The sequence below is a fragment of the Charadrius vociferus genome, unplaced genomic scaffold (genome assembly GCF_000708025.1).
Source record: "Charadrius vociferus isolate BGI_N301 unplaced genomic scaffold, ASM70802v2 scaffold7, whole genome shotgun sequence".
Taxonomy (NCBI): Eukaryota; Metazoa; Chordata; class Aves; order Charadriiformes; family Charadriidae; genus Charadrius; species Charadrius vociferus.
In genome coordinates this window covers 263,361-288,127 of record NW_009649308.1, presented here as the reverse complement: position 1 = coordinate 288,127, position 24,767 = coordinate 263,361, and the positions used below count along the sequence as shown (strand labels likewise).

General features: G+C 50.8%; 1 protein-coding gene across 1 annotated transcript in view; it reads left to right on the top strand.

Annotated features, from left to right (window-relative positions):
• The window catches only part of FRMPD3 (FERM and PDZ domain containing 3), a 30,787-nt gene extending 16,925 nt beyond the window's left edge, over window positions 1-13,862 (top strand). The window contains exons 12-14 of the mRNA XM_009889311.1: window positions 2,515-2,659; window positions 9,360-10,175; window positions 10,996-13,862. Coding sequence (XP_009887613.1) covers window positions 2,515-2,659; window positions 9,360-10,175; window positions 10,996-13,862 — 3,828 coding nt within the window. The remainder of the gene's footprint in view (window positions 1-2,514; window positions 2,660-9,359; window positions 10,176-10,995) is intronic.
• Window positions 13,863-24,767: the final 10,905 nt, after the last annotated feature.

The window sequence follows — 24,767 nt, the reverse complement described above, 5'->3', positions numbered from 1 at the left end:
ATCAGTATTAAGATTGCTCTTTTTCAGAGCAGAGGGCTACAATTAACCCCAGCACGCCATGCAGCGATCGCTGGAAGCCGGGCTGGAGGCTGGGCTTGCTCAGAGACCTGGCAGGGAGCTTGCAGCGTCTCGATGCATTGCACGTGTTTTATTTGTAGGCAAGAAACACCAGTCAGTGTGGTTGTGTCTCAGTCCCGTCTCCCTTCAGGAGGACTGATCCAGGGGCTGCCTCTTGCCAGCGAGAACCTACGGTCCCATCTCTGGGTGGGTGGGAGCATCCTGAAGCAGAGGTATCTGAGCAAAGACGGACGTAGGGCTGGGTCTCAGAGGTACTGGTACCCAGCTGGGGTACTGGGGCTGCACCACGGGCTGAAGGGAGGCAGTGAAGGTCCATGACTCTGTGCCACTCAGCCTTGGTGTCCCCGAGAGCTAGCTGTGGATCTCTGGCGTGTGACTTGCATGTGGTGGAAACTACCCCCTTAGTTTTCCTTTTGAAAGGGAATTCTCGACCCGCCTTGGCCTCTTCATTTAATCTCCCCGTAGTGGATACTCATCAGCCATTGCCTCCCTCCCCTCAGCATTTGCTTCCTTTCTAGTTGCTAGCACTCAAACCCTCACTGCTGCATCACAGAGGGGGGGAAATGCGCAAATGACTCTATTCAACAGATGGCTTGAAAAACCTAAGAAGGCTTAGCCCTATGTAGAAGGCACTTGTTTTAAGGATGCTTCATATGGCAGAACTGGAACACGTGGTTTCCTTTCATCACTTATGTCAAGACTGGAGCTGGGCTAAGAGGTGTCACCCCCCCTCGCCACTGCATGCCTGCCTCCTTCGAGCTATGTGGAGAATCTCTTATTTCCTTTCTCTCTATCTTGATACTTTCCCTTTGATCTGTGTCATCTCAGGTTTATTTTCCATGATGCAGAAAGAGCCTCATCAAGCGGGCAGGCGCAGAGCCTCTCAGCAGGGCGCCTTTGCTTGTCGAGTTATTTCTCTTCCACGTCGGGTTATTTTATTTCCTTTCTCGTCCTGCACAGCAGCCAGGGAGGGAACTTCTTTACCCTGGCCCTAGGAGGAATCAGCCCCTGCCAGCGGCTGGCGTGGCTTGGGGATGACATGTGGCTCTGCCCAGGGTTGACGGCTTCACACCCGGGTTCATTGTGCTGTACGGTCCAGAGCGTGATGAAAAAGAAGGACAGGTCTTCTTTTGCTCTTTTGCTAGAGTTGGCTTGGTGTTGAGCACAGAACCGGCCAGTGGGTACCAGAAACCTCCTGTGGTTATAAAACAAGAAAACCGAAATAGCTTTAAATGCTTTTCACACTGCGTAGGCTTAAGTGGTTTTTAAAACAGGCTTGGTTTGCCCTGGATGTGGTAAACGAGTTCTTCTGAGTCCTGGAGGGCTGTCAGTGTGCAAGAGATCGAGCATGGCAGGACGGACAGCCCGAGCCACAGCAGTAGCTAAACTTCCCCCAGGTGCCTCAGATAAGCCCTGTACCTGGGTGCAATTGTCCTTTAGGTAGGGGTACTTTGTGCAAGGGGTAGATGAGGGCTAGAGCTGCCATACAATAACTGTCAAATTTTTTTTTCCATCTCACGGGTCCGCCTTGAGCAGTGCTGGGGGCTCGGACCACACGTGGACTGCTCAACCGAGCTGTGCTGGCACAGGCTGCTCTGCCCAGATGGGTCCCAGCAGTGCAGGGGACCTCACTGGGCGGGTAAGAGTGGATCTCACTCCGACAGCTTCCCCGGGCTAGCTGACCCTCTCCTCGGGACAAGCCGGGAGTCGGAGAGCTGCGGTGTCTGCCTCTAGATTGTGCAGTGAGGTTCTATGTGCCACACCGATCGTGTCTGATTTTTTTCCTCCTCTTTAAAGCAAAGACCTTTTTTAGCGTGCGAATAAATGCTCTCCTAAAAGAGAAAACACCATCTGCTCCTAAGCACAAATTTAATTTTCCAAAGGGTTAGGTTTAAATAAGATCCACAGGCTCGGAGTGGTGGCTGGGGGAGTCTGTAACGGGGTTTTGCCCCTTCTGCATCTTGCTGGAAGCAGATGTCTTAGTTTATGGGAGGGCGACATGGTGCCTGTAATGAAACAGAGGTTCTGGCAGCTGGAGACCCCACAAATTCCCTGAGCTCCCCAAGGCCCAATGGTTAAACTGGTGCTTCCAGGTAGAGCATTGGCACGCAGAGAGACAATCAGAAGCCAGTTGCATGGGGGACCTGCCATGCACAGCCTGTGCCCTGTGGGGCTCAGCCTCCTCCATCATCCTCAGGGGAGTCAACGAGTGGGAATTACAGCTGCAGCGAGTCGCTTTCTTGTGCGCAGCGATTTGGTGGGTGATCTGGAGCACGGGCATGCGCCTGGCTGTTTTTCCCTGTGTGGGTGCTAAAAGTGCCAGCCAGCTCACCGGTTACACCAGTGCAGGGCTCCGGCAACAAGCCCTTTGGAGCGCTGGTCCCATCTCAGCTGAGCCGCGTGGCCCTCATGCGCTTTGCCTCTCTTGCCTTCCAGCCGCTGGTGTTGCTGATGGAGTGGCCTGAAGCCACCAACTTTGCCTGCCTGATCGCAGGCTACTGCCGTCTCCTGGTGGACTCCAAGAAGATGATCTTCTCCAGGGCCCCCAGCCAGCCGCCCCCACCTCAGATTATCAAGGCAGGTACGTTTCAGCCTCTGCTTTCTGTGCCAGCCCCTCCCCCAGCCGCCTCCTCCTCCTCCTCCTCCTCCTCCCCCCTCTGCCCAGGGCTCTGCAGCATTAGAGAGGAGAAGTGTTTCTCTGGTATCTCCCCTCTGCTCCCATTCCCCCCGCAAAGCCAGCAGACCCCCTTTTAACCGGAAAACAAGAAGCAAGGAGACAAGTCCTCATTTTTGGATAAGCTCTGACCTGTGGTGTGAGCTTGGGTCCTAAACGCTCGCTGCAAGCATTGTTCTGGCAGCTCCTAGAGCAGATCCAGGAGGTGCCGGTTGAAAAGACCTGTACTGCTGCCAGCTAAAGGCTGGGTCCTCACAGAACAGCCTGTGCGTTGCTGCAGGGATGCAGCACACGCTCCTTGGCCGGCATCCCGGCTCTGGAGACCGACGTGAGTGTAGGCACTTAGCCAGGGACTGCGCTCCTGCTGCCTCTGGACACTGCTGCCTTCATCGGTGGGGGTCTGGGCAGCACAGGCAGCATGGCTGCTCTGATGATTTCCTAAATCAGGAATGAAACTTGGGTGTCCCCGCTTTTCAGGTGGCCAGCCCGATGCAGGGAGCAAGGGGTTGGTCTGGGCACAGCGGGAGACCCGAACAGCTAGAGACAGGTTCTGTCCCACCAGGCACCAATGTTCTGTTCCTTGAGGATGGATTGCAGGTGTGAGTCACCCTCAGAATGATCAATGAGTCTCAAAAGTGATTTCAAACAAGAGCCAACCATGAGCCACATGCTGTTGTTCCATGCAGGTGTTCACATCAAATATGTTTTGCATAGGGCAATATAAAATAAAGGATCAGTGGCTGGAGATAGGCAAAATACCAACCCAGCTGACTCAGGAAGGTTGCCCCCAGACCTGCCAAGTGACACTGCAGCTCCAGAGGGCTGTGACAGGTCTTCGGTGTAGCTGGCAGAGTGTCAAAACGGCCTCCCCAAGATGGGACTAGCTGGGGGAGGTGGGAGGAGTGCTGAGAGCTAGCAGCATCCTTGGGAAAGGACTCAGTGCCTCTGAGGTCTGAGGAAGGCACCCGGACACGGACATAGCACATGTGGGAGGACACACTCACAAGAGGCATCACGAAAGCATCTGCAGCAACCTCAGTGAATCAAGGGAAAGACCTGGCAGGTGATGTTGGTGTAAGTATACGTGCATGGTTTCCTTTCTTTTCTTCATCTGTGCCTCTTATACTGTGCTCTCTGCTCTGGGCACCCTACAGAAACACATTTAGTCATATCTTGCTAATATTTGGGGGTGTTTCCAACCTAATTGGCTGTCATGAGAGTGGTCCTTCCCTGGGTCATGTCACCCTGAGATGGGCTACAGGGACACATGGCTGTGGGGAGTCAGAGGAATGTGGTAGGAAGCAGAGAGCATCCCAGAACATCCTCAGGGGCTCGGAGGGAGGCTGGTGGCACCCACAGTTCCTGGTCGCTCAGGGGATGTCTCAGGACGTGTGACTGGTGCTTTTTCACACTCTAGCAACAGTGATAATAGCCAGGATTTTTGCTCAGGGAGATTTTGTTTCGTGGGCATGGTCCAAACCTATGCCAAAAGGGGTAGTAGACCTTGCCCGTTTCTTGACAGCCTCAAGAAACCAATGTCGCTCTGCAGGGGGCTGGAGTGAGTGTGGGGAGAAGTCACAGTGCGGGTAGGACAATGATGGAGCAACGGATTCATGGTCTTCATACCAAAGGGTTAGCCCCTCTCTGGATGGCCTGGTCTATCCTCAGGGGTGCAACAAAAACCTCTCTGACCAGTGGAGGGGAACGGTTTCCCTGCACACCCAACACACTCAGCCCAGCCACTCGGGCATCCTTCAGGAGGAGTGAATTTAGTGTATATTGAGAAAACAAAGTCTGCACATAGTTCTGGTCTCACCATGGCCGCAGGCTGAGCTGTCAGGCGCTAGGCGGATCACAGGGAGCAGGGACTGCTGATCATTAACACATCTCTGCAGGAACGATGAGAAAGCCCCACTGGGATGAATCAAGTTAGCCCAGGCTTTGACTTTCCAGGCTGCAGGCAGGCTGTGCCAGAATCTTAAATGTAAAATCGAGCCCTGGCCCATGCTTTTTGCCTAGGAGAGGCGCACATCCATCTTGCCTGAGGCCCATTAAAACCTCCTGCTGAACTGCAGACATTTTTAGAAATGAACGCTCTGTCCGGATGCTGTCAGTTAGATCCATCTCTCCGCGTTTCCCTGCAGAGCCGTATGCCAGATCCTTTCCCCTCCGCAGGAAGGGTTGTGCTGTGCCGGAGCTGCGCAGGCGATTCCCCTCCCTGCCCTCTCCTTTCCCTGCTCCCACCAGCAACCATTGTCAACCAAGCAGCTCCATGCCCTTGGCTGCTCTCACAGCTCTTCATCAGGACCTTCTCCCCCAGAGCATCCAGCAGCTGGATTATGGATTTTAGGGTTTTGGCCTCATTCAGCAACAGGCTCTGGCTCAGCGTGGGCAGCCAGCGAGGCTGTCCGAGCAGAGCAAGCTGCTTGCATGACCCATCAGAGGTCTCTGGCTTTGGGAAAGCCTCTGCTTCGGTCCGTGCCGCCCCACCGTAGCCCAGCGCTGAACGCATGTCCCCAGCTGCGGCAGCCTTGCATTCACTCACACAGCTGTCATTTCTGAGCACTGGTATGTCCATAAATGAGAGAGATATTGTTTTGATTGGGATTTCAGCATTGCAGGTGATGAACAGTATAATACAAACGTGGGTTTGGGGAGACAAATTGTCCAATTTGTTGAGCTAATGAATTTAATTAGGATTTATTCGATTTAATTTATACTTGGTAAGATGGAGCCTGCATCCCCCTGGCAGCCGTTCGCAACACAGCTGCACAATTCAACCTGCAATGCAGACAGATGCCCCTCCTGAGGGCTGGACCACTGGCCAGGAGTTCAGGCAATATTTCAGTCGCTTGCCTCGCATGAGGGAGCAAGGGGGGGGGGCTGTGCAAGGAAATGCTTACCAGCAGGGGCAGGGAGCTCTTTTGGAGCTAGCCTGATCCGATAGCTGTCAGCCAGACAGAAACAACGCATGGACCATGGGCGGCAAGGGACAAGGGACTGGGAGGGGGCGTCTGTCTCTTAAAGTCAGCCAAGCTATGTTGGATGTCTCCCCGAAAGGCAATATTGCACCACGTTTAGCAGCCTCCTGAGGAAAACTGCTTGGTCTGGCCAACGTTACGCAAAAATGGTGACAACCATTCCTTCTTGCCATATATAACGTGTGAATTGGCAGACTGAGGCTGAAGGTCCTCATCGGTGCGTGCAGCCAGGCTGCTCCCGTTGCCCTCTGACTGTGGCTGGTGGCTTGGCAATGGAGCACCCGCGTCCCCACATCTCAGTGCCCGCTGGGTTGACCAGCCCTCCTCTGGTTCTGCCCAGCTCTGCCTCCCAGCAAGCTGCTGGCATCTTGCTTCCTCTCCCTGCTGCTGTCACGCAGCACAGAAACAAGACATTTTCCCAGGTGGCCAGCACAGAGCAGTAAGAAAACCGAGACATTTAGGAAACAGACCTGTCAGGAAAGGTTAAAGGAATTTGCTGTGGTTAGTCAAGAAAAGAGACGGATGGGGAGATGGAGAGGGAGGAACGGGACGGTATTTCTTACATCTAAAGGTTGTTTGTAAAAGGGCACTGATCAGTTGTGCTGCTGGTCCATGGTGTCGTTGATCTAATTCCTCCCAAAAAACAGCTTTAGGGTCAATTTTTTCTTATCATAAATGTCATCATATTTAACTTTATGAAATTTATATGACTAAACTCTATAGCATGTAAACATTTTTGAGACGGTGGAGCAAACCACACAAGGTAGCCTGTTCCATCAGTGTGTCACAGGGCTTTTGCTGACTGGACCTCAACTGCTTCTAAATCCTGTCCAGCCACCCTCTAGGCTCTTCTGGCCTCCATCATCACTACACCCCAGCCATACCTAAAGGCGTCACTAAAACACTTTCAACAGCTCTTTGTTAATGGGAATCCAGATTTTATTGACTTAGGAAAAAAAAGGCATGTCAGCTTCTTCGATCCCACGTGGTCTTTTTTTGAGCTGGCCATCTTCCACGTCCACCATGTAAATCTCTGTACGTCCCTCTCCCTTCTGCCTCCTCCCTTCCCTTCTCTCCTTATTGCAGGGAGGGGTTGATGTCTCAGAACCAGAAGGTCCTTTGTCTTCAAGTGTCAGCAGCTCCCCCATGCTCTTGGTGGCAACACACGTGGTATCCCTCAGGGCTTACCCCTTTCCTCTAGAGAGACCCACGCACTCAGGTGGGGAGGCCAAGGCAAGTGTGGTGCATACAAAGCTGCCCATGGGAATGTGCTCCCCTCCATCACACACGTTTATGAAGGTTGCTTTAGTTACAGTTTTTCTGCCTCAGAGGCGGGGTACAGACAAGATGACCACCTGAAATCCCTTCAAGCCCACAATCAGTTTGAAGAGCTGGTCAATAGGACCCCCTGGGAAACTGCCCTCAGGGACAAGGGCGCAGAACAGAGCTGGCAGATCTTTAAGGGCACTTTCCATAGAGTGCAAGAGCTCTCGATTCCCAGGTGTAAGAAATCAGAACAGAAGGGCAAGAGACCAGCATGGCTGAGTTGAGACCTGCTGGTCAAACTAAAGAGCAAGAAGAAAATGCACAGGCAGTGCAGCAGGGACAGGTATCCTGGGAAGAGTATAGGGACGTGACCTGGTGGTAGGGATGGGGTAGGGATGGGGTCAGGAAGGCCAAGGTGTGGATCGAGCTGAACTTGGCAAAGAACGCAGAGAATAAGAAGGGCTTCTACAGGTACATCAGCTGGAAAAGGAAGGTCAAAAAAAGCCTGCCTTCCCTGGTAAACATGACTTGCAAACTTGTAACAACAGGTGAGGAGATGGCTGAGGTACTCAACAACTTTTTTGCCTCAGTCTCCACTGGCAACCTCTCTCCCCACACCTCTCAAGTGGATGGACCACACGACAGGGACTTGGGGAGCAAAGTCCCTCTCACTGTAAGAGAAGATCAGGTTCATGACCCCCTGAGGAACCTGAACATACAGAAGCCTATGGGACCTGACGAGGTACATGCCAGAGTCCTGAGGGAATCGGCTGATGTAGGTGCCAAGCCACTCTCCATGATGTTAAGACACATGGAAGACAGAGAGGTGATTCGAGACAACCAGCATGGCTTCACCATGGGCAAGTCTTGCCTGACCAACCTAGTGGCCTTCTGTGATGGAGTGACTACATCAGTGAACAAGGGAAAAGCGATAGATGTCATCTCTCTGCACTTCTGTAAGGACTTTGACATGGTCTCCCACAACATCCTTCTCTCTGAATTGGAGAGAGAGGGATTTGATGGACAGACTGTTCGGTGGAGGAGGAATTGGTTGTATAATTGCAACCAGAGAGTAGCAGTAAACAGCTCAATGTCCAGATGGAGATCAGTGACAAGTGGTGTCCCTCAGGGGTCTGTACTGGGAACAGTACTGTTTAATACCTTCATCAGTGACAGAGACTGTGGGATCAAGTGCACCCTCAGCAGATTTGCAGATGACACCAAGCTGAGTGGTGCAGCTGACGTGCCTGAGGGACAGGATGCCATCCAGAGGAACCTGGACAAGCTCAAGAAGTGAGTCCATGTGAACCTCATGAGGTTCATCAAGGCCAAGTATGAGGTCCTGCACCTGAGTCAGGGCAACACCTGGTATCAATAAAGGCTGGGGGATGAAGGCACTGAGAGTAGCCCTGACAAGAAGGACTTGAGTGTGCTGGTGGATGAAAAGCTGGACATGAGCAGGTAACATACACTCACAGCCCGGAAAGCTGGCTGTATCCTGGGCTGCACCAAAAGAGGCATGGCCAGCAGGTCAAGGGAGGTGATTCTGCCCCTCTGCTCCACTCTGGTGAGACCCCACCTGGAGTACTGAGTCCAGCTCTGGAGCCCTTAGTACAGGAAAGACATGGACCTGTTGGAGTGGGTCCAGAGGAGGGCCATGAAGATGATCAGAGGGAGGGAACACCTCTCCTAGGAGGACAGGGTGAGAGAGTTGGGGTTTTTAGCCTGGAGAAGAGAAGGCTCCAGGGAGACCTTTTTGCGGCCTTTCAATACTTAAAGGGAGCTTATAAGAAAGATGGGGACAGACTTTTTAATAGGGCCTATAGCGATAGGACAAGGAGTAATAGTTTTAAACTAGAAGAGGGTAGATTCAGACTAGATACAAGGAAGACATTTTTTATGATGAGAGTGGTGAAACACTGGCACATGTTGCCCAGAGAGGTGGTAGATGCCCCATCCCTGGAAACACGCAAGATCAGGTTGGACAGGGTTCTGAGCAACGTGATCTAGTTGAAGATGTCCCTGCTCATTGCAGGGGGGGTGGAATAGAGGACCTTCAAAGGTCCCTTCCAACCCAAACCATTCTATAATTCTGTGATCTGCATATGCAGGACATTTCTCCCTACACTCATTACTGGCAGATAGGCCCAGCAGGTTGCAGAAGATGATTTTTCAAAAGACCACCCAGGTGGCCTGGCTGTGCCGCAGGGAGCATGCGTGTCCCACTGCAGTCCGGCACGCCAAGGGCTGGAGGGCAGAGAGCACGTGGATGCTTTTCCAGGGTGAGCAGGAGCTTCCCCATGCTGTTTTCCCTTCTCCTGAGTGCTGCTGCTAATGTGCCTGTTGTGATTTTGGTTTAGATTACATCAACGCACACAACCTGCACCGGCCTGCCGCAGCGGGGCACACGGGAAAGAAAGAGAGCGGGTTGGTGGGTGGCTCTGCCACCGGAGCAGCCGGAGCTCCAGCCACCAGGGCGTCAGACTCGGAGCTCATCAGCTTTTGCTACCTGCATATGCGAGAGCAGAGGAAGGAAAGAGAGAGCAGGACGGATATCAATGAAAACCTGATTTTTTTTGAGGAAACTCGTCCCAGGACCAAATCCGACCCCACTTCCAAAAGCTCTGGCCAAGGCTACAATGGGGCAGCTAATGAGTATGACCCGGATGGCCTTGACCAAGACAGGCACGTGAGCAGGGCCAGGGCGCACACCATAGACACCCACCTGCGGAGCGACACCTCGCACTTCTACTGCGAGTCCTCCCCAGCCAAAATCAAGAGCCGGCTGGCCTCATGCAAGGGGGGCAAGCCTGGCAGCGCCCGGGACAATATGGTGGACTTGATGTCGCTTCCTCCTCCCGGGAGCGATGAGGAAGAAGACGAGACGACATCCCTGCTCCCCGCCATTGCCGCCCCCCCTCCCGGCTTCCGAGACAACAGCTCGGATGAGGATGACCCCAAGCGCCGGGCGGCTGCCCAGAGCCAGGAGCAGGGCCGGCACCTCTGTGGCATCCTCTATGACGAGATCCCTGTCACGCTGATAGACACCGTGCAACCACGGACGGTCCGAGACCATGCCCAAGAGCTGGATGACGCCCTGGTGTCCACCCTGCAGGCACTGGAAGCCCTGGCTGCTTCAGAGGATTGTTCACATCCCCCGCCACAGCAGACAGCAGGTATTTCAGTCACTGTGACCTTCTTTTTTCCCTATACCCTTTCTTTCCTATGGTACATTCTTCCCTGTAGTCTCTTTTTCCCACCCTATATGTGATTCTGGAGCAGCTTCTAGTAAAAACTAAGTTGGGGCAACAAGCTCTAGCAGGAGCAGTCAAGTTACTGCTCAGAAGATTTCTAAGAAGCTGAGGTGGGACTCCTCTCCCCGACAATGGCTGAAGGAGTCTCTTGGTTATCCCATACCTGCCATGGTCCACGTGCCACGATGCTGGGGTGAGGCACTAACAAACCAGTACTGTGAGCATGAGTTGCTCCCTGCTGTGAGGGACCCCACTCAGCTGGTACCTTCGACCCTCAGTCTTTGTACGTTCCCACCCAGGTTTTGCAGTGTGTGAGCCCTTCACAGGGCAAACCTGTTGCCAGTTTGGTGTCTCTGGGACCAGCCTGCTGGCAGCACAGTCCTTTGTCCCTCTCCCCGCCTTGGTTGCCCTACTCACTCTGACAGAGTAGCTGTTGCCCCATTTTCTATCTTGCTCCAGACAAGTCCCTGTAGCTCTGCTATCGCTAACACTGGAAAGCTTCCCAGGACCTTTTCCCGGGCCAAGAGCTCTTGCTGAATTGAGCTAGCAAGCCAGCTTAGCACTGACAAGTGGTCTCTCTTAAAAGCATTAACACTTAGTTGTGGGAAGTCACTAAAATTTCTCCTATGGGATGCTGTCTCCTGCATTCCTGGGACCCTCCTGCCACATGGAGTTCCCCTCTCCTTGGCATAGCAGTGTGGTGTGAGTGTTGTTGTGGGGTTTTCTTTGTGTCCCTTTTCAGGTCTTATTGTCCTGGCTGCCATCACTCCTGAGTCATCCTTGGATTCTGGCCATGAAACCAACTCTTCAGAGCTAACTGATGTCTCGGAGATGGTCTCTGCTATGAAGCAGCATCAGAATGCAGCCTACTTCCTCGCTCAACACATCAACAAAGAAAACCTCCTGGCCAGAAAGGACTTGCCTTTCCGAATCCAGAGCTGTGCTGCCCAGGCTGTTCTCACCTCACCCTACACCCTCAGCCGCCAGGAGGCGAGCCCTTCCCTCAAGCCAGCTTTCTCTCACCAAAGCCCCAACCTTACCAATTGCAAGAGCAAAGAGGAGCAGCCGCATGCTGAGCGGAGCTACACCTTGGCTGTCCAGCCGGTGCTGACCCCCCAGCTTAACGAGCAGAACAGGGGGGCTCCAGCGCCAGGCCCTGAATGCAAAGGTGCAGGCCACGCAAAAGCTGCCTTTGAGGTATCTCTGCATGCCACAGCAGCCCTGAGCAGGGAGCAGTCACAGGATCTACAAGAGAAGATGCCCAAAGAGGTCCAGCCAAGCTCCAAGCTCCTCCTGGATCAAAAAGGTGGTGTCACTCCAGCCATCATTGCAGCTGCTCTGCAGCAAGTGGCAAATGCAAAATGCTCAGCTCCCCAAGTGGTAGCAGCCTCAAAAGAAGACAAGAACATGAATGGTACCAGCAGCTGTGCATCAGCCAGAAGCAAGCCTTTGAAACTTAAAGGAGGTCCCCAAACTGCAGAGACGTTATGCAACTGTCAGCAGCAGCAGCAGCAACTCTCTCCGCAGCAGCACTGTGAAGTTTCTCCAAGTCCTAAAGAAGGTCATGGCAGTAAGGCTGAAGCTTTCCACCTCACCCCAGCAGGTGAGGAAATGATGCCCGGTAAGACTTTCGCCTCTAAAAGCTACCAGCAAAAAGTAAGTAGAGATGTTCCAGGAAAAGCCACAAGCGGAGAGCCAGGTCAGAAGGCGGGTGGGGAAACCACGAGCCTCGTCTTTCAGAAACACACAGCTCCTTCAAACCAAGGACAGAAAATGCAACAGGAAACTTCAGCCAAAAGCTTAAAAGCTGAGGGTAGCAATCTGCACTCTCCATCACCTGGCAGCACTTTCAGGAGCACCAGTGAGGAACCCAAAGCGCCAATCCAGCTGGTGCCCAGATCCGAGAGCCTGCAGATCAGCACTGTGCCTTCCAAAAAAGTAGAAAAAGTCCTGGAGGTGACCCAACAAGATGCTGATGTCCCAGCTAAACCCAAAGCTCCGAAAGCTCCCTTCAGGTTGAGGAACCTGTTCTCTGCAACATTTCCGACCCGGCTGAAGAAGGAGACGGATGAGAGGCAGGCCCAGCTACAGAAGGTGAGGCAATATGAGTTGGAATTCCTTGAAGAGCTGCTTAAGCCAAAGAGCAAAGGTGACCTTCCACCACAGGAGTATCTGCACCCTCCTGCCCCTGGGCGCTGCAGCTGCCAGCTGAGGAGCAGTCCTGTCCAAAAAGTCCCAGGGATGTCCAGGGAGCAAAGGCGCAGCTGCGACTGCAAGCGGATTTGCAGGGGGGTGAGGCCACCCCCTAACCAGTTGGTGATGTCAGAACTGGAGAGACGAGGGAGGGATAAAGTTACCGATGACCAGAAGCGGGCAGAAGCCATTAGGCTGACAAGCGCAAGCAGCCCTTCCAAAGGCAAGCGGATACGATCCACAAGTTTAGAGTCCAGAGACTACCGGTCAGATCCAGAGAACAGCGTGTCCTGTTTGACAACGTGCGCTTCCCGGGGGGAGTGCATGGGTGCTCCACACTACAGGAAGCTCTTGCGTCGCTACAGCGTCAGTGAAATAGATAAGACTGATAGGACGTCCCTGTCCTCTGACATCTACCAGAACATCTATACAACCAAGCAGAAAGTCCCCCAGAAAGAGCCTGAGCCCAGCATTCTTTGTCCTGTTCTGAAGAGCAAAATCCTGGAAGCCTCTGGAGCAGCTGACCCCTCCTATGTTCAGATAGCTCAGGAGAAAAAGAACCAGAAGGGGTCAGCAGTGTTCTCTGTCCAGGAGGAGATGTATCCAAGTCCTGCTGAGCTGCGGGATGAAGACATGGAGGATGAAAAGTGCTGCTCCATCCGGTACTGCTTCTACTACAGGAAATGCGATGTTGCAGATGATGGGAGTGAGAAGGATGAGCTGTCCTATTCCATCCCCATGCAGCTACTCCCGGGCATGAAGCTGGACAATCAGATGGTCCCAGTCATGAGCAGGACTCTTCAGGTCCTAGATGCAACAGCCTGCAGCAGTCCCAATGACAGTCAGACCCAGGAAATAGATTTAAGGACCTCCAGTTTTGAGGGGAGCTTGGCAAAGATCAACACCCTTCGAGGTCATGCCTACAGCTTTCCCAATGGGTTTCTGCAAGTGCAGCTGGACACCAACGAGCTCCTGACCATCCTGAGGCAGTGTGTGGTGAGCCCTGACGTTCGGGACTGCAAACCCTACATCTCCCAGCTGGCTGAGTACAAGCAAGAGCTCGCCCTCAAGTTCAAGGAGTTTCGGGCATCCTGCCGCCGCGTGGCAGCCGTCGACAAGAGTCCTACCCACATGCTCTCCGCCATCACGAGCAGCTTCCAGGTGCTAAGCAGCCTCATCGAGACATTTGTGAGGCTGGTGTACGTCGTGCGCTCAGAGTCTCAGCGCCAAGAGCTGCTGACAAAGGTGGAGGAAGTGGTGAGAAACTACACCTTCCTCCTGAAGGCTGCGGAGGAGTCTACGGCCAGAACGCTGAGCCACCAGCAGACGGTGGAGCAGCTTGCCCGCCAGTCAGCCACGGTTGCCACTGTCATGGGCACACTCACGCGCTCTCTAAAGACGTTGATCAATAAGTAAGCCAGCTATGAAAACCAACAAGCCAGTGTGGGCTTGTGGTTTCTGGGCCATGTGCTAGTGGTTCTCAAATCACATAGGTCTGGTGAGGATGCGTGTCTACAGGCCCACAGCTACTGGGGTCTGAGGTAGCAAAGATGCTTTTTTATCTCTGCAGAATGGATGGTTGTGTTGATGGTGTTTTTGAAGGGTAAATTCATGCCCTGTTGCAAGCTGTGCAACCAGCTCGTCAGGGGTCTCAAGCAGCTGCTCTGCTTGCTCTCCCATGCTGGCTTGTCAGTGACGGTACCTGGGGGGCACAGTCATCCCATCTCCACACTAGTTTGGTTTCATGTGGTTCTGGGCCTCGCTTGTGCAAAGACCTTTGTGACGGTGTGTGGTGGGCCAGTGAGTTAGCAGGAACTGAGCTGAGATCTCCTGGCTTCACTTGAGCGGTTTGGAGCCAAAACAGTCTCTTGCCACGTAAACAGCTCTTCTGTCTCCAGGGTCTTCCTGGCCCCCAAATGCAACGTAATTAGCAGCAGAAGGGATCTTGGGGATGCGGGTCCCTGCTGCTATGCTGGGGCTTGGGAAGTAGTCCTAGCATGGGCCCTGGGGGACCATGGGAAGTAGCCCTAGCATGCCATAATCCTGGGGCAGAGCTAGGTCACCCTAGCAGGCTCTACTCACACCTTAGGCATCAGTGCCCTAGTCCTGAGCGCACGTACTGCCTGTGCAAAAGGCGAGGGCTTCATGCGTGCAAGCAGGGAGGATCCAAGGAACTACAGGCCTGTCAGTCTGACCTCAGTGCCGGCGAAGGTTGTGGAGCAGATCATCTTGAGTGCCATCAAACGTCACATGCAGAACAACCAGGTGATCAGGCCCGGTCAGCATGGGTTTATGAAAGGCAGGTCCTGCTTGACTAACCTGATGTCCTTCTATGACAAGGTGACCCGCTTAGTGGATGAAGGAAAGGCTGTGGATGTTGTCTACCTAGACTTTAGTAAAGCCTTAGACGGATGTATGCTTCACTGGGTAAAAAACTGGCCAGATGACTGGTCCCAAAGAGTGGTGGTGAATGGAGTTAAATCCAGCTGGCAGCCAGTCACAAGTGGTGTTCCCCAGAGCTCAGTATTGGGGCTGGTTCTCTTTAATATCTTTATCAACAACCTGGATGAGGGAATCGAGTGCACCCTCAGTAAGTTTGCAGATGACACCAAGTTGAGCAAGAGTGTTGATCTGCTTGAGGGTAGGAAGGCTCTACAGAGAGATCTGTACAAGCTGGATCAATGGCCCAAGGCCAATGGTATGAGATTCAACAAGGCCAAGCGCCGGGTCTTGCACTTGGGTCACAACAACCCCATGCAACGCTACAGGCTTGGGGAAGAGTGGCTGCAAAGCTGCCTGGCAGAAAGGGAACTGGGGGTGTAGATCAACAGCTGCCTGAATATGAGCCAGCAGTGTGCCCAGGTGGCCAAAAAGGCCAACAGCATCCTGGTTTGTGTCAGAAATAGTGTGGCCAGCAGGACCAGGGGAGTGATCGTCCCCCTACACTCAGCACTGGTGGGGCCCCACCTCGAATACTGTATTCAGTTTTGGGCCCCTCACTGCAAGACAGACATTGAGGTGCTGGAGTATGTCCAAAGAGCAACGAAGCTGGTGAGGGGTCTGGAGCACAAGTCCTGTAAGGAACAGCTGAGGGAACTGGGATTGTTTAGTCTGGAGAAAAGGAGGCTCAGGGGAGACCTTATCACTCTCTACAACTACCTGAAAGAAGGCTGTAGGCAAGGTGGGTGTCAGTCTTTTTTCCCAAGTAACCAGTGATAGGACAAGAGAAAACGGCCTCAAGTTGTGCCAGGGGAGGCTTAGATTGGATATTAGGAAAAAAATTTTCACTGAAAGGGTTGTCAAGCATTGGAACAGGCTGCCCAGGGCAGTGGTTGAGTCACCATCCCTGGAGGTATTTAAAAGACGTGTAGACGTGGTGCTGAGGGATGTGGTTTAGTGGTGGACTTGGCAGTGCTCGGTTAACAGTTGAACTCAATGGTTTTAAGGGTCTTTTCCAACCTAAATGTTTCTTTGATTCTATGTTCCCCTTCCTCTGCTGGATGGCTGTGTCCATGCTGAAGAGCCCACAAAGAGCCCAGGCTGATCTTTGACCATTGCAAGCCAGAAGCTGGGCTAGCAGCTGAGAGGAGACCTCTTTCAGACCATTCTCCAGAGGTCAGGTCTGTGCCTCCAAGGCTCAGCCCAAACCCTTTGCTATTTGCTTTCACCATGCCCATTAGGGAGGAACCCCAGATCTGTGAGCCACCGCTTGCCCCCGAGCCAGGCAGTGCTACTGCCATCAGCCAAAGGAGCTGCCCTCCTTGCCCAGGGCATTGGGGTCCTTTTCCCGTCTCCACCAGACTGACTGCCATAAGAAGCATTATTTAGTACTCTGCGACGGTTACTTATTTGGAGTTGGGGTTTTTGGATTGTCTTTTTTTTTTTCACTTCCAGGTGAATGGTAAAATGATTCCTAATTGCTTGCCTTCGCACCCAGAGGTTCCCCTCCTCCTCCCAGTCTAGCTTCTAGACCTAATCAATCAGACTGCCTTAATTGGTGCTTCACTGCAGTCACCCATCCTCCAAAACAGAGCGAGGAGAAAAATGCAAGGTTACACATTGCATTGCCCTTACCCTGCCGCCCACTGCACTTCACGCGTGCACGGGGAGAGCGGGTCCTGCCGGGGTCCCTGCGCCTCTCCCCATCGCAACCCACCTCCGGCTGGAAAGTGAGATCGTGGCATCGGCCTCACGGCACCAGGAGTGAGACCGGTTGTCAAACCCAGCCAGCTGGCCCCAGTGCTTGGGGACGATCAGGGATCTTCGTACGATCAGTCGCTTCCCATCTCTATTATTTTTTTTATAAATACGCACATTCGAAATCTCTTGTTCTTCCATAGGAGTTATGGAAATGCACAATGTGCTTTTAACACGCGCATCCTCTACCGAGTGCAATAACCTCCCCTGGCCCATGGCTGTCCCGGACTTTGGCCATTGCTGTCCGCGAGGCAGAGAGGATCCTGCTGTGGGGACAGCCTCTTGCTTTCAAGAACCATGTAGCAAATATACAGTGGAAGAGCCAATTTGGATTTCAGTCCACGGTGGGCAAAGCCTGTTAAAATGCTGAAGGCTAACAGGGAGCTGTGTTTTTCTTTCCCCCGTGAATTATCTGTTGCGAAACTCTGAGTTTCTTTGAGCTCCCCATTAAGCCTGTATCATTCCTCCATGAATCTCTCAATCTAATACAGAGGAAAATTTTTTTATTGTCTGTATATAGTATATATAAATAAAAATATATATATAAATTATATATATACACAAATTTATGTCTTGTTTTACAAACAAGAAAGATTAAATATATTAATCTTAATATCCAAACTAGCATTTGTGTCTTTTTTTAAGAACTTTGGGGAAATGTGGCTATTCTTAGCTGAACAAAACACTGTTCTTAAGCAATCCCCCTATTTTTGTCGCTATAGAAATGCACGTATCTCCGTACTGGAAGGGCACAGCGTAAGGACTCCACAACGTCGCTGGACTCTGCAGCAGTTAAGTACCAGGCTATGAAGGAAGCCACGAAGCAGCAAAAATGCAGGTTTGAAATGAACTGTTTGACTTGGCACGGGTTTGTGGTGTTAATGGGTATTTATGCTTAATTCCCCTCCGGGAGGGGAACACCTCCAGCGGCGCTTCACCCTTTCACCGCTGGCGCTGGGCACTGCAGCACTGCTGGGGAAAGTGTGGTCCTCCTGGTGCCCGCAGGACACCTTCCTGCCCCTAAAGCAGGGGAGAGGTGGAACATGCTTTAACCCCCCCACCTCTTAGCAAACTCCTGCCTGATCCCTTTTGGATGAGCCAAGTTGAGCTACTGACCAGCTCCGGTGCATGTTTCCAGCCAAGTCGCAGCCTCTGCCTGGCATTTGCGCTTCTGCTGGGGAAGAGGTGACAGCGTGCGACCTGCCATCGGTTCTGCTGCCCTGCGTGGTGTGTCTGCAGGGGAAAGCCCAGCAAAAGCGTAACGCCAGACCAAGGGAGAAATGTGAGCAAGGCAAACAGTTTCCCAGCTACAGATGACGTTTCCAATATCCCTTTCTCTCTGGGCACACGTTTGGCCTGGCACGATGAACTGCTGTCTATTTCTCGGGGAGAAAGGCATTGATGTGTGCCTTCTGTGTGCCCCAAAGCCTTCAGGAACTATAAGAGCCAAATCTGATAAAGATCCAACACAAAAAAAAAAACTTAGGAACTGGGTCATTCTCTGTATGGGGGTGGAATGTGTTGTCTCAAGCAAAGGCAGCAAGCAGTCGAGACTCACACACGTTCTCTGTGCCTCCAGGCTCATTATTTTAATCTACATCCCACCATTTCCCATGCTGAACTAACTAACGATGACACCGAATGGGACAACCCCCACCTATTTATAAAGCTGGGTAGGGATCAAAAAAATGGAAAAGCCAAGAGGTTTTCTAACAACCCCGGAGCCTGAAAATGTTATTGACAGCAGGCGCTTTAATCAGCAATTTCAGAGTCAATGCTTGGTACCATCTAGTGGGCAATCAGCACCCAGTCAGAAAGGAATTACTTCTTCACAGCACACTGCTATTATTTGTACAGCGGTGGCGATAGGTGCTCCAGGATCAGTCAAATGTCCCCATGTGAAGGGAGGAGCCATACTGCTACGTACCCGAGAAGGATGATGAAGTCCTGCCTTTATTATTGCTGTACTCGTCTTTTAGGTGCTGTTCCTGCGGCCTCACTCTGTTGGGCGCTTGTAAATACTCTTAAAGGAAATGAGCCAGGCAAAATGTTCTAGTTACTGTTTTTGAATCAGGTTTTTCAGAAAAATTCATCTCAGTTACACAGCACAGAGAATTAAAAGTAAGTATTTTTGTTTCCAAATCTAGTTCCCATTTCACTGTCCACCTAGTTTATCTACCTGCAGACTGCCTTGTTCGTATTTAGCATCAGCATCTCCTCAGGTCAAAGCCACTGTCCCCCAGCAAGTTAAAGCCGAGTTCTCAGAAAAGGACAGTATTGTTTTGCAGGTGTGTGTGCGTAAGGATAAATCAATTCTTCTCCATCCTCTCCCGCCAGAGCAGTCTTCCTGAGCACGGCAGGTTGTGTTCGCCTGCCTTTTAGCGGTAACTGCCCTTCTCATACTGCCTTGGCCCTGAGTTTCCTGCTGTAGTGTTACAGCTGGCGCAGGTTTCCTCCAGGGCCTTCACGGCTCCCATGAGCATCGCTCAGCCACACCATGCATTCGTGACCCTCTGCTGTCATTGCACTCCCTTAATCTTCTCTAAATTGTGTCCACTCCCAAGGAGTCCTCACCAGGGCTCTATCGGTGACAATGGATAGAAAAGGAACAAAAATTGGGCCATCACTGATCCCTGTAATGCAGAGGAGAAGAACAGAAGACCTGGCTTGCAGGGGTTAAAGTGTCGAAAGCAGGAGCTGGAAAATTAGCAGACCTCAAGCAGTAGTCCCAAGATAGGTTTGTATTAAACTGCTTGTGTCTCTGTGGACTTTGCTGGTCATTGTCAGCTGGAGACAACAACTGGGCACCGTGGTCTAAAGCACTTTGAACTCTAATCCCCGCGGCATAGTGGCCGCATTCTCCTGTCGGGATTTCCATCCTCTCCAAGGTCCTGGCAACACTACACAGGAATCACAGCAGCCCCAGATACAACAGCGGGGCGAGCTGAATAGCTGGGACCCACTGCTGCTTTCATCACGCCCAAGGGAGCTGACAGTCAAACAGAAATGAGTAATGTCTAAACTTTATCCTCATTTAAAGCACAGCGTCTGGATTCCTCTGTAAAACATCCTAACAAATTCCACGCGTAGGCAGACACGGCGGAGCTGGCTGGGACACCCGTGGCTTTAACTGGACACGGGAGAAGTCTACCCAGGGAAGACAGGTATCTCGGCTTATTTATATCACCCAACCTTATTTAGTATATATGGAAATAGTCCATACATATGACAGGAAACTTTTCCAAAGGTTTTTGTGTCAGGCTATGTGATTCCATGCCAGGGCATGAGCAGATGAGGAACCTGCTGGTGCCTCATCCCTCTGCAGCCACTGCACAACCTTCCAGCCCAGCTGAGGTGGTGCCCCTTGCTGTCACCTGCCCCCCAGATACAGAGTGAACAGGGAGGGTGTTTTCTGCAGCTGGATTATAAAGTCATTAAAAAGCAAACATGTTATGTTCAAAGCGGCAGAAATCCCAGTGCTGCCTCTCTGAGGTCTGTTGCACATGCCAAGGGCTGGGGACAGAGACGAAAGGGCTGGGGACCTGCACCGGCTCTGCACACACAGTCCAGGACACCTTATAACGCTCCACTAAATCCCACTTCTGAAAAGCACCTTGGAAATACTCCTGAATCTAATGAATATTCACCTCTTGCTTAGAGCAACGGGACTCCAGCCTTACTTTTCACTGGGCTCCTTAGAAAGGCACAGTAAAAATGTTGAGTAGAAAGATCAGGAACGCAAAGGGACCAGTCAGGATCCTTTAAAGAGTTTTTCACCCCTAAAGTCTGTTTTGTTTCTAGTGGAGACTTGAAAATACCATTTATTTCCCAAAGTTTTCTCCTTTTCCTGACAAATGGTGCGATTTTTCCTGGTGGATGTGCTCTGGTTCAGCTATGTCCTGTGTAACTCTGGTAGCGTTTAGAGTGCTACAGGTGAGCTTCATTCCTAAACACAACCCATCAGACCCAGTGGGATACCTGTGATAAAGTCATCTTCTCTACAAAGGAAAGAATAGGGGGTTCTTGTAGAGCCAGTAAAAATTCAAACTGAGATGGTTCTTGTTGCATCCGATGGCTTTGAGAGAGTATTTATCTAAAAATAATCCCTGCGAAACAAATGCAGAGAAGCGAGCAGAAAGTGAGCAGCCAGTAGAGCTGCTCCCAGAAGCGACGGGTGGTTTTTCTGCTCCCACACAGAAAAGCCTCAGGTCTCTGAAGTGCTCAGCGAGAGTCAGGGGAGGGGAGCGAAACCCAGAAGGTCCTAACACGGGAGACGCAGCCCTTCTCGGCCTCGACCTTATCTCAACCTCTAGTTTGCCATTCATCCTCCCACCACCTCTACTTTTCTTTCTGCCTCCCACTCCTTCTTGGCCTCCACTTTTTTTTTCCGGCTTCTGCTTTTCCTGCAGCCACCAAGGCAAAGGGCAAAGCCTTGGGTTATTCCTACCAAGTGCCATTCATTAACAGAACCGGCTGCCAGGCGGTGCGGTCACAAGGCAACAGAAAGAAAAAGCAACCCTCAGCCACAGGCTTTCTGAAGGAAAACATGTCCTTGATTAAGTGGCTGGTGGTAATTGAGTGGCAATTGTATGCAGGAATGTTCCAAGAGAGGGACAAGGGCTACTTGTCTTGATTGACATCACCGGGAAATTCGACGGTGTTAATGCGCTGCTTAAAACTTCCTGGAAAATATATTCTCAGGTCACGAAATACAAAGGTATTTCTGATTGAATGCATCTGCATAGAGTCAGGTTCTCATTAGTTGGACAGTAATTTACTTCACAATTGCCAAAACAGGAGGGCACACAGCAGCTCAGGCTATGAGCTTGTTCTTTCCGCTACCAAAACCAACTCGTGCTTGTCCGCATTGTAAACCACAGGACAATTAAATAAAATTCTTTAGATTGGAAGTAGATAATTCAATTTACTATATTTTGCTTTCAGAATGAAGCAAGCCAACTGGAATGAGGTGCTTTAATTCTGTATAAGGGTGTCCACACAAGAGTTGAGATATGCCAATGCACTTTCCCATCCACACTTCACTTAGGCTGTGACCATTTTCCTGAGCACCCTTTGACAGACAACCTGACTCACGGGCCAGTGGTTTTAACCACACAGTCTCTCCCTTCATCTCATTTAGGCCAAGAACCAGATAAGTATCTCCCTCTTCGAAGCTGGTTCTCCTTGTCCCTTCTTCTTCGGTTAATGGCAATACAAGCTGCTTGTAGACCAGCTATGGCTGAGGAACCTCATGAGCAAGCTTTTTGGCTTTGTATTACTAAGGCTTTGGTGCATTAAGAGCTTCTCCTCAATCAAATCTCTGAGATTGTCCTGTTCTAACAGCTTTGCTAGCGATAGCGGCAAATCATTAAGGCAGGTGGACTTTTGTCCTCAAAACCAAAGTGCTGTCTAACCTACAAAGATGTTGTGGTAGCAGAAACACTGAAGGGTAGCTGGAGCTTTTCTTAGATGGCACTCGTGGCCGTTTAAAGCTGCTGCGAGCAGCGCAAGGCAGCAAGACGCCACAGAGCTGGAGAGACTATGAGTCGGCACAGCACCCAGCCCCTGCCTCTGTTTGCCTTGGAGGGAAACACGGCGTCATCCGCCAGCAGCTCCACAAAATCTTCCCTCCTGAGGGGCAGCTTCTGCCGGGACTGGTTCCTGAAAGCACGCTTGGCCTCTAGCTGAGAAAGGCAAAAAAAACCCAGTCTTTGATTTGACAGATGGAAGGTTGCCAGTCCCTGGTTTACAGGATTAAGGATCTAATTTCATCTTTTGTCAGATTTTTCACTCCTGCAAATCCCATCTCCGTGATCCCAGGAGGAGGCCGACAGACGTGCTACTTCAAAAGTCCTGTGTAGGGGAAACACAGAGAGTTTGTCGATGAGAGGCGTAATTCCCATGTTTTAATATATCTTCTGCTGCCTTCAGCCTCAGGTTCTCAGTGCCTCATCCACGAATAAACTGGGAGGCGACAGGGCTGTTGGGGCACAGAAGACACTCGTTCCGCATTCAAGAGCCGGGGGGGAGAATTGGAATTTAAACGAAGACTGAAGCAAACGGTTCAAAGCCAGAAACAAGTATTTTGGCGACTGAAAAGAAGTTACCCATCTTCCAAATTCTTCAATCTGCAATAGCAGCAGCAAACCTTCTGTAGTCTGTGTTTTGCAGGGAGGAGAGGCCTTGAAGTTATTTTTAGACCACATGGCTTTATCACTGAGAAATACGTACAGAACAGCCATTGCAAGCTTGCAATTATAACAAACTATCATTTGAAAAAAATGTTGTGAAGTGTGCAAGGCTCACGTAAGAATGCCAACAAAACTGCCAGATTTTTCTTAGGTGTCCTCCAGACAAAAGTACGGGAGCACAGGGAATGGTTATAGTGATGTGGATTTTGTGCAAGAATATGGCCGCTAGAAATTTGGGAGGTATCCACAAATCCCGTCACTTGAACCACCAGGTTCTGACAGTGAAGTTTTCTTCTGTGTTATTAAGATGAGGAATGTTTAGCAACAAATCAGAAGGAAAGGGCTGTATTCTTCCTTTCCCATTCCCTGGATTTGCTGTATGTCACAGCATTTCACGAGCTGCTACAGTTACACCAAAAAAGCCAAAATCACCATATATTGATATTCCAATACCCATCAATGCTACGGATGGGAATTAATATCTATTTTAATCCAGATAAATTCCAAGTTTAATGACACCCTACAAAGTGTTATAGAAAACCTCCTTAAAGTACAATTTTGTAACCATGAGTTTAGCGGCTTTTGGGGATAGTGACAGCAGCGTTTCGAGCCAGGATAGTTGCAAGATGAAATAAAGAAAACGTGGCCAGCCTCTGTGAATTGCGGACTATTTCTTCTGGTTGAATTCTCAAGGACTCAAAGCAATAACTTATCAATGCCTAACTCATTGCAGGAGTTTAGCATCTATGAGACAGTCAAATAAAACAAGTAGGAATTACATGACTGCATGCAAATTTTGAAGAAGCTGTTTGTGGTTTATTTTGTATATTTAAAAACCTATGAACACAACGTTTATTTTTGCAAAAGCTAAATTAATCTGCATAATGTAATCACACAGACACTGAAAGTTCACAGGAGACTAATTACAGAAGTAGGTACAAAAACATGATTATAAATCTAAAAAAAACCCTCAGAAATTAAATTAAATGGCCTGATAAAATAGTACCCACATGGATTTTAACAATGATCCAGAAGCCAGAAAAAAAACACCTCTGTATTTGCAATTCAGAGTATCCACCACAATTATGATTTTTTAAATTTCAAAATGTGGCCAAAGGCTATTTCCAACAGAAAAATAAATAGCAGAAAGTATTGCTGCAAATTCTGAGGACAAGTGCAGAAAACGTTGATTACAGCTATCATGATATTTTTTCTCATTGAGTTTGCAGTGATACCAGTTGTACTGGCTAAATGTGCAAGAAGTCAATGCTTCTTCGCACATAAAGCCCGCTACCATCATTTCACTTTTGAAATGGGATCGATTTATGATTCAGCCAAAGGAAAAGAGACTGAGCGCACCACACTTGAAGGAAAGGGCAAAGAAAATCAATTATTAGTATTTTTGTAGACTAGAAGTTTGCAAGACAAAAAACCAAAAGGTTTATCTTCAAGTGAAGAAGCTAAGCACTATCCATCAAAAACTAAAAACTTGCTCCAACTCAATGATGCCGCATCGTCCCACCAAACCATTGAAGCTAATGGCCGGGAACTGGTCCCAACCGCTGGGTTCAGCGTGGCCGGCCGGGGGACATCTGGTCAGGCAGCAGAGCTCCCACTTCCCCTGCGGTCCTTGACTCTGAACAGCCCTCAGCTGAGGCACCTGGGCTTCTGTTTGTGCTGGAAAAGCTACAATTTCTCTTAATGAGAACCGATTCGCTGTGAAAATCACGGAGAAACACGAAACGGTGGGTGCCCAGCCCGTATGCTGCCACCGCAGGGCACTTCTGTGGGGGGGGCTCTGCAGGCCATCACCCCGCAACTCGGGGCTTCGCTTGGCGCAGCGTGAGCCAGTGGGAACCGCACAGCGCGTGGCTGCCATGCCATGCCACGACACCCCGAGTCACTCGTGGCGGTGGCAAGAGGCTGAAACCCG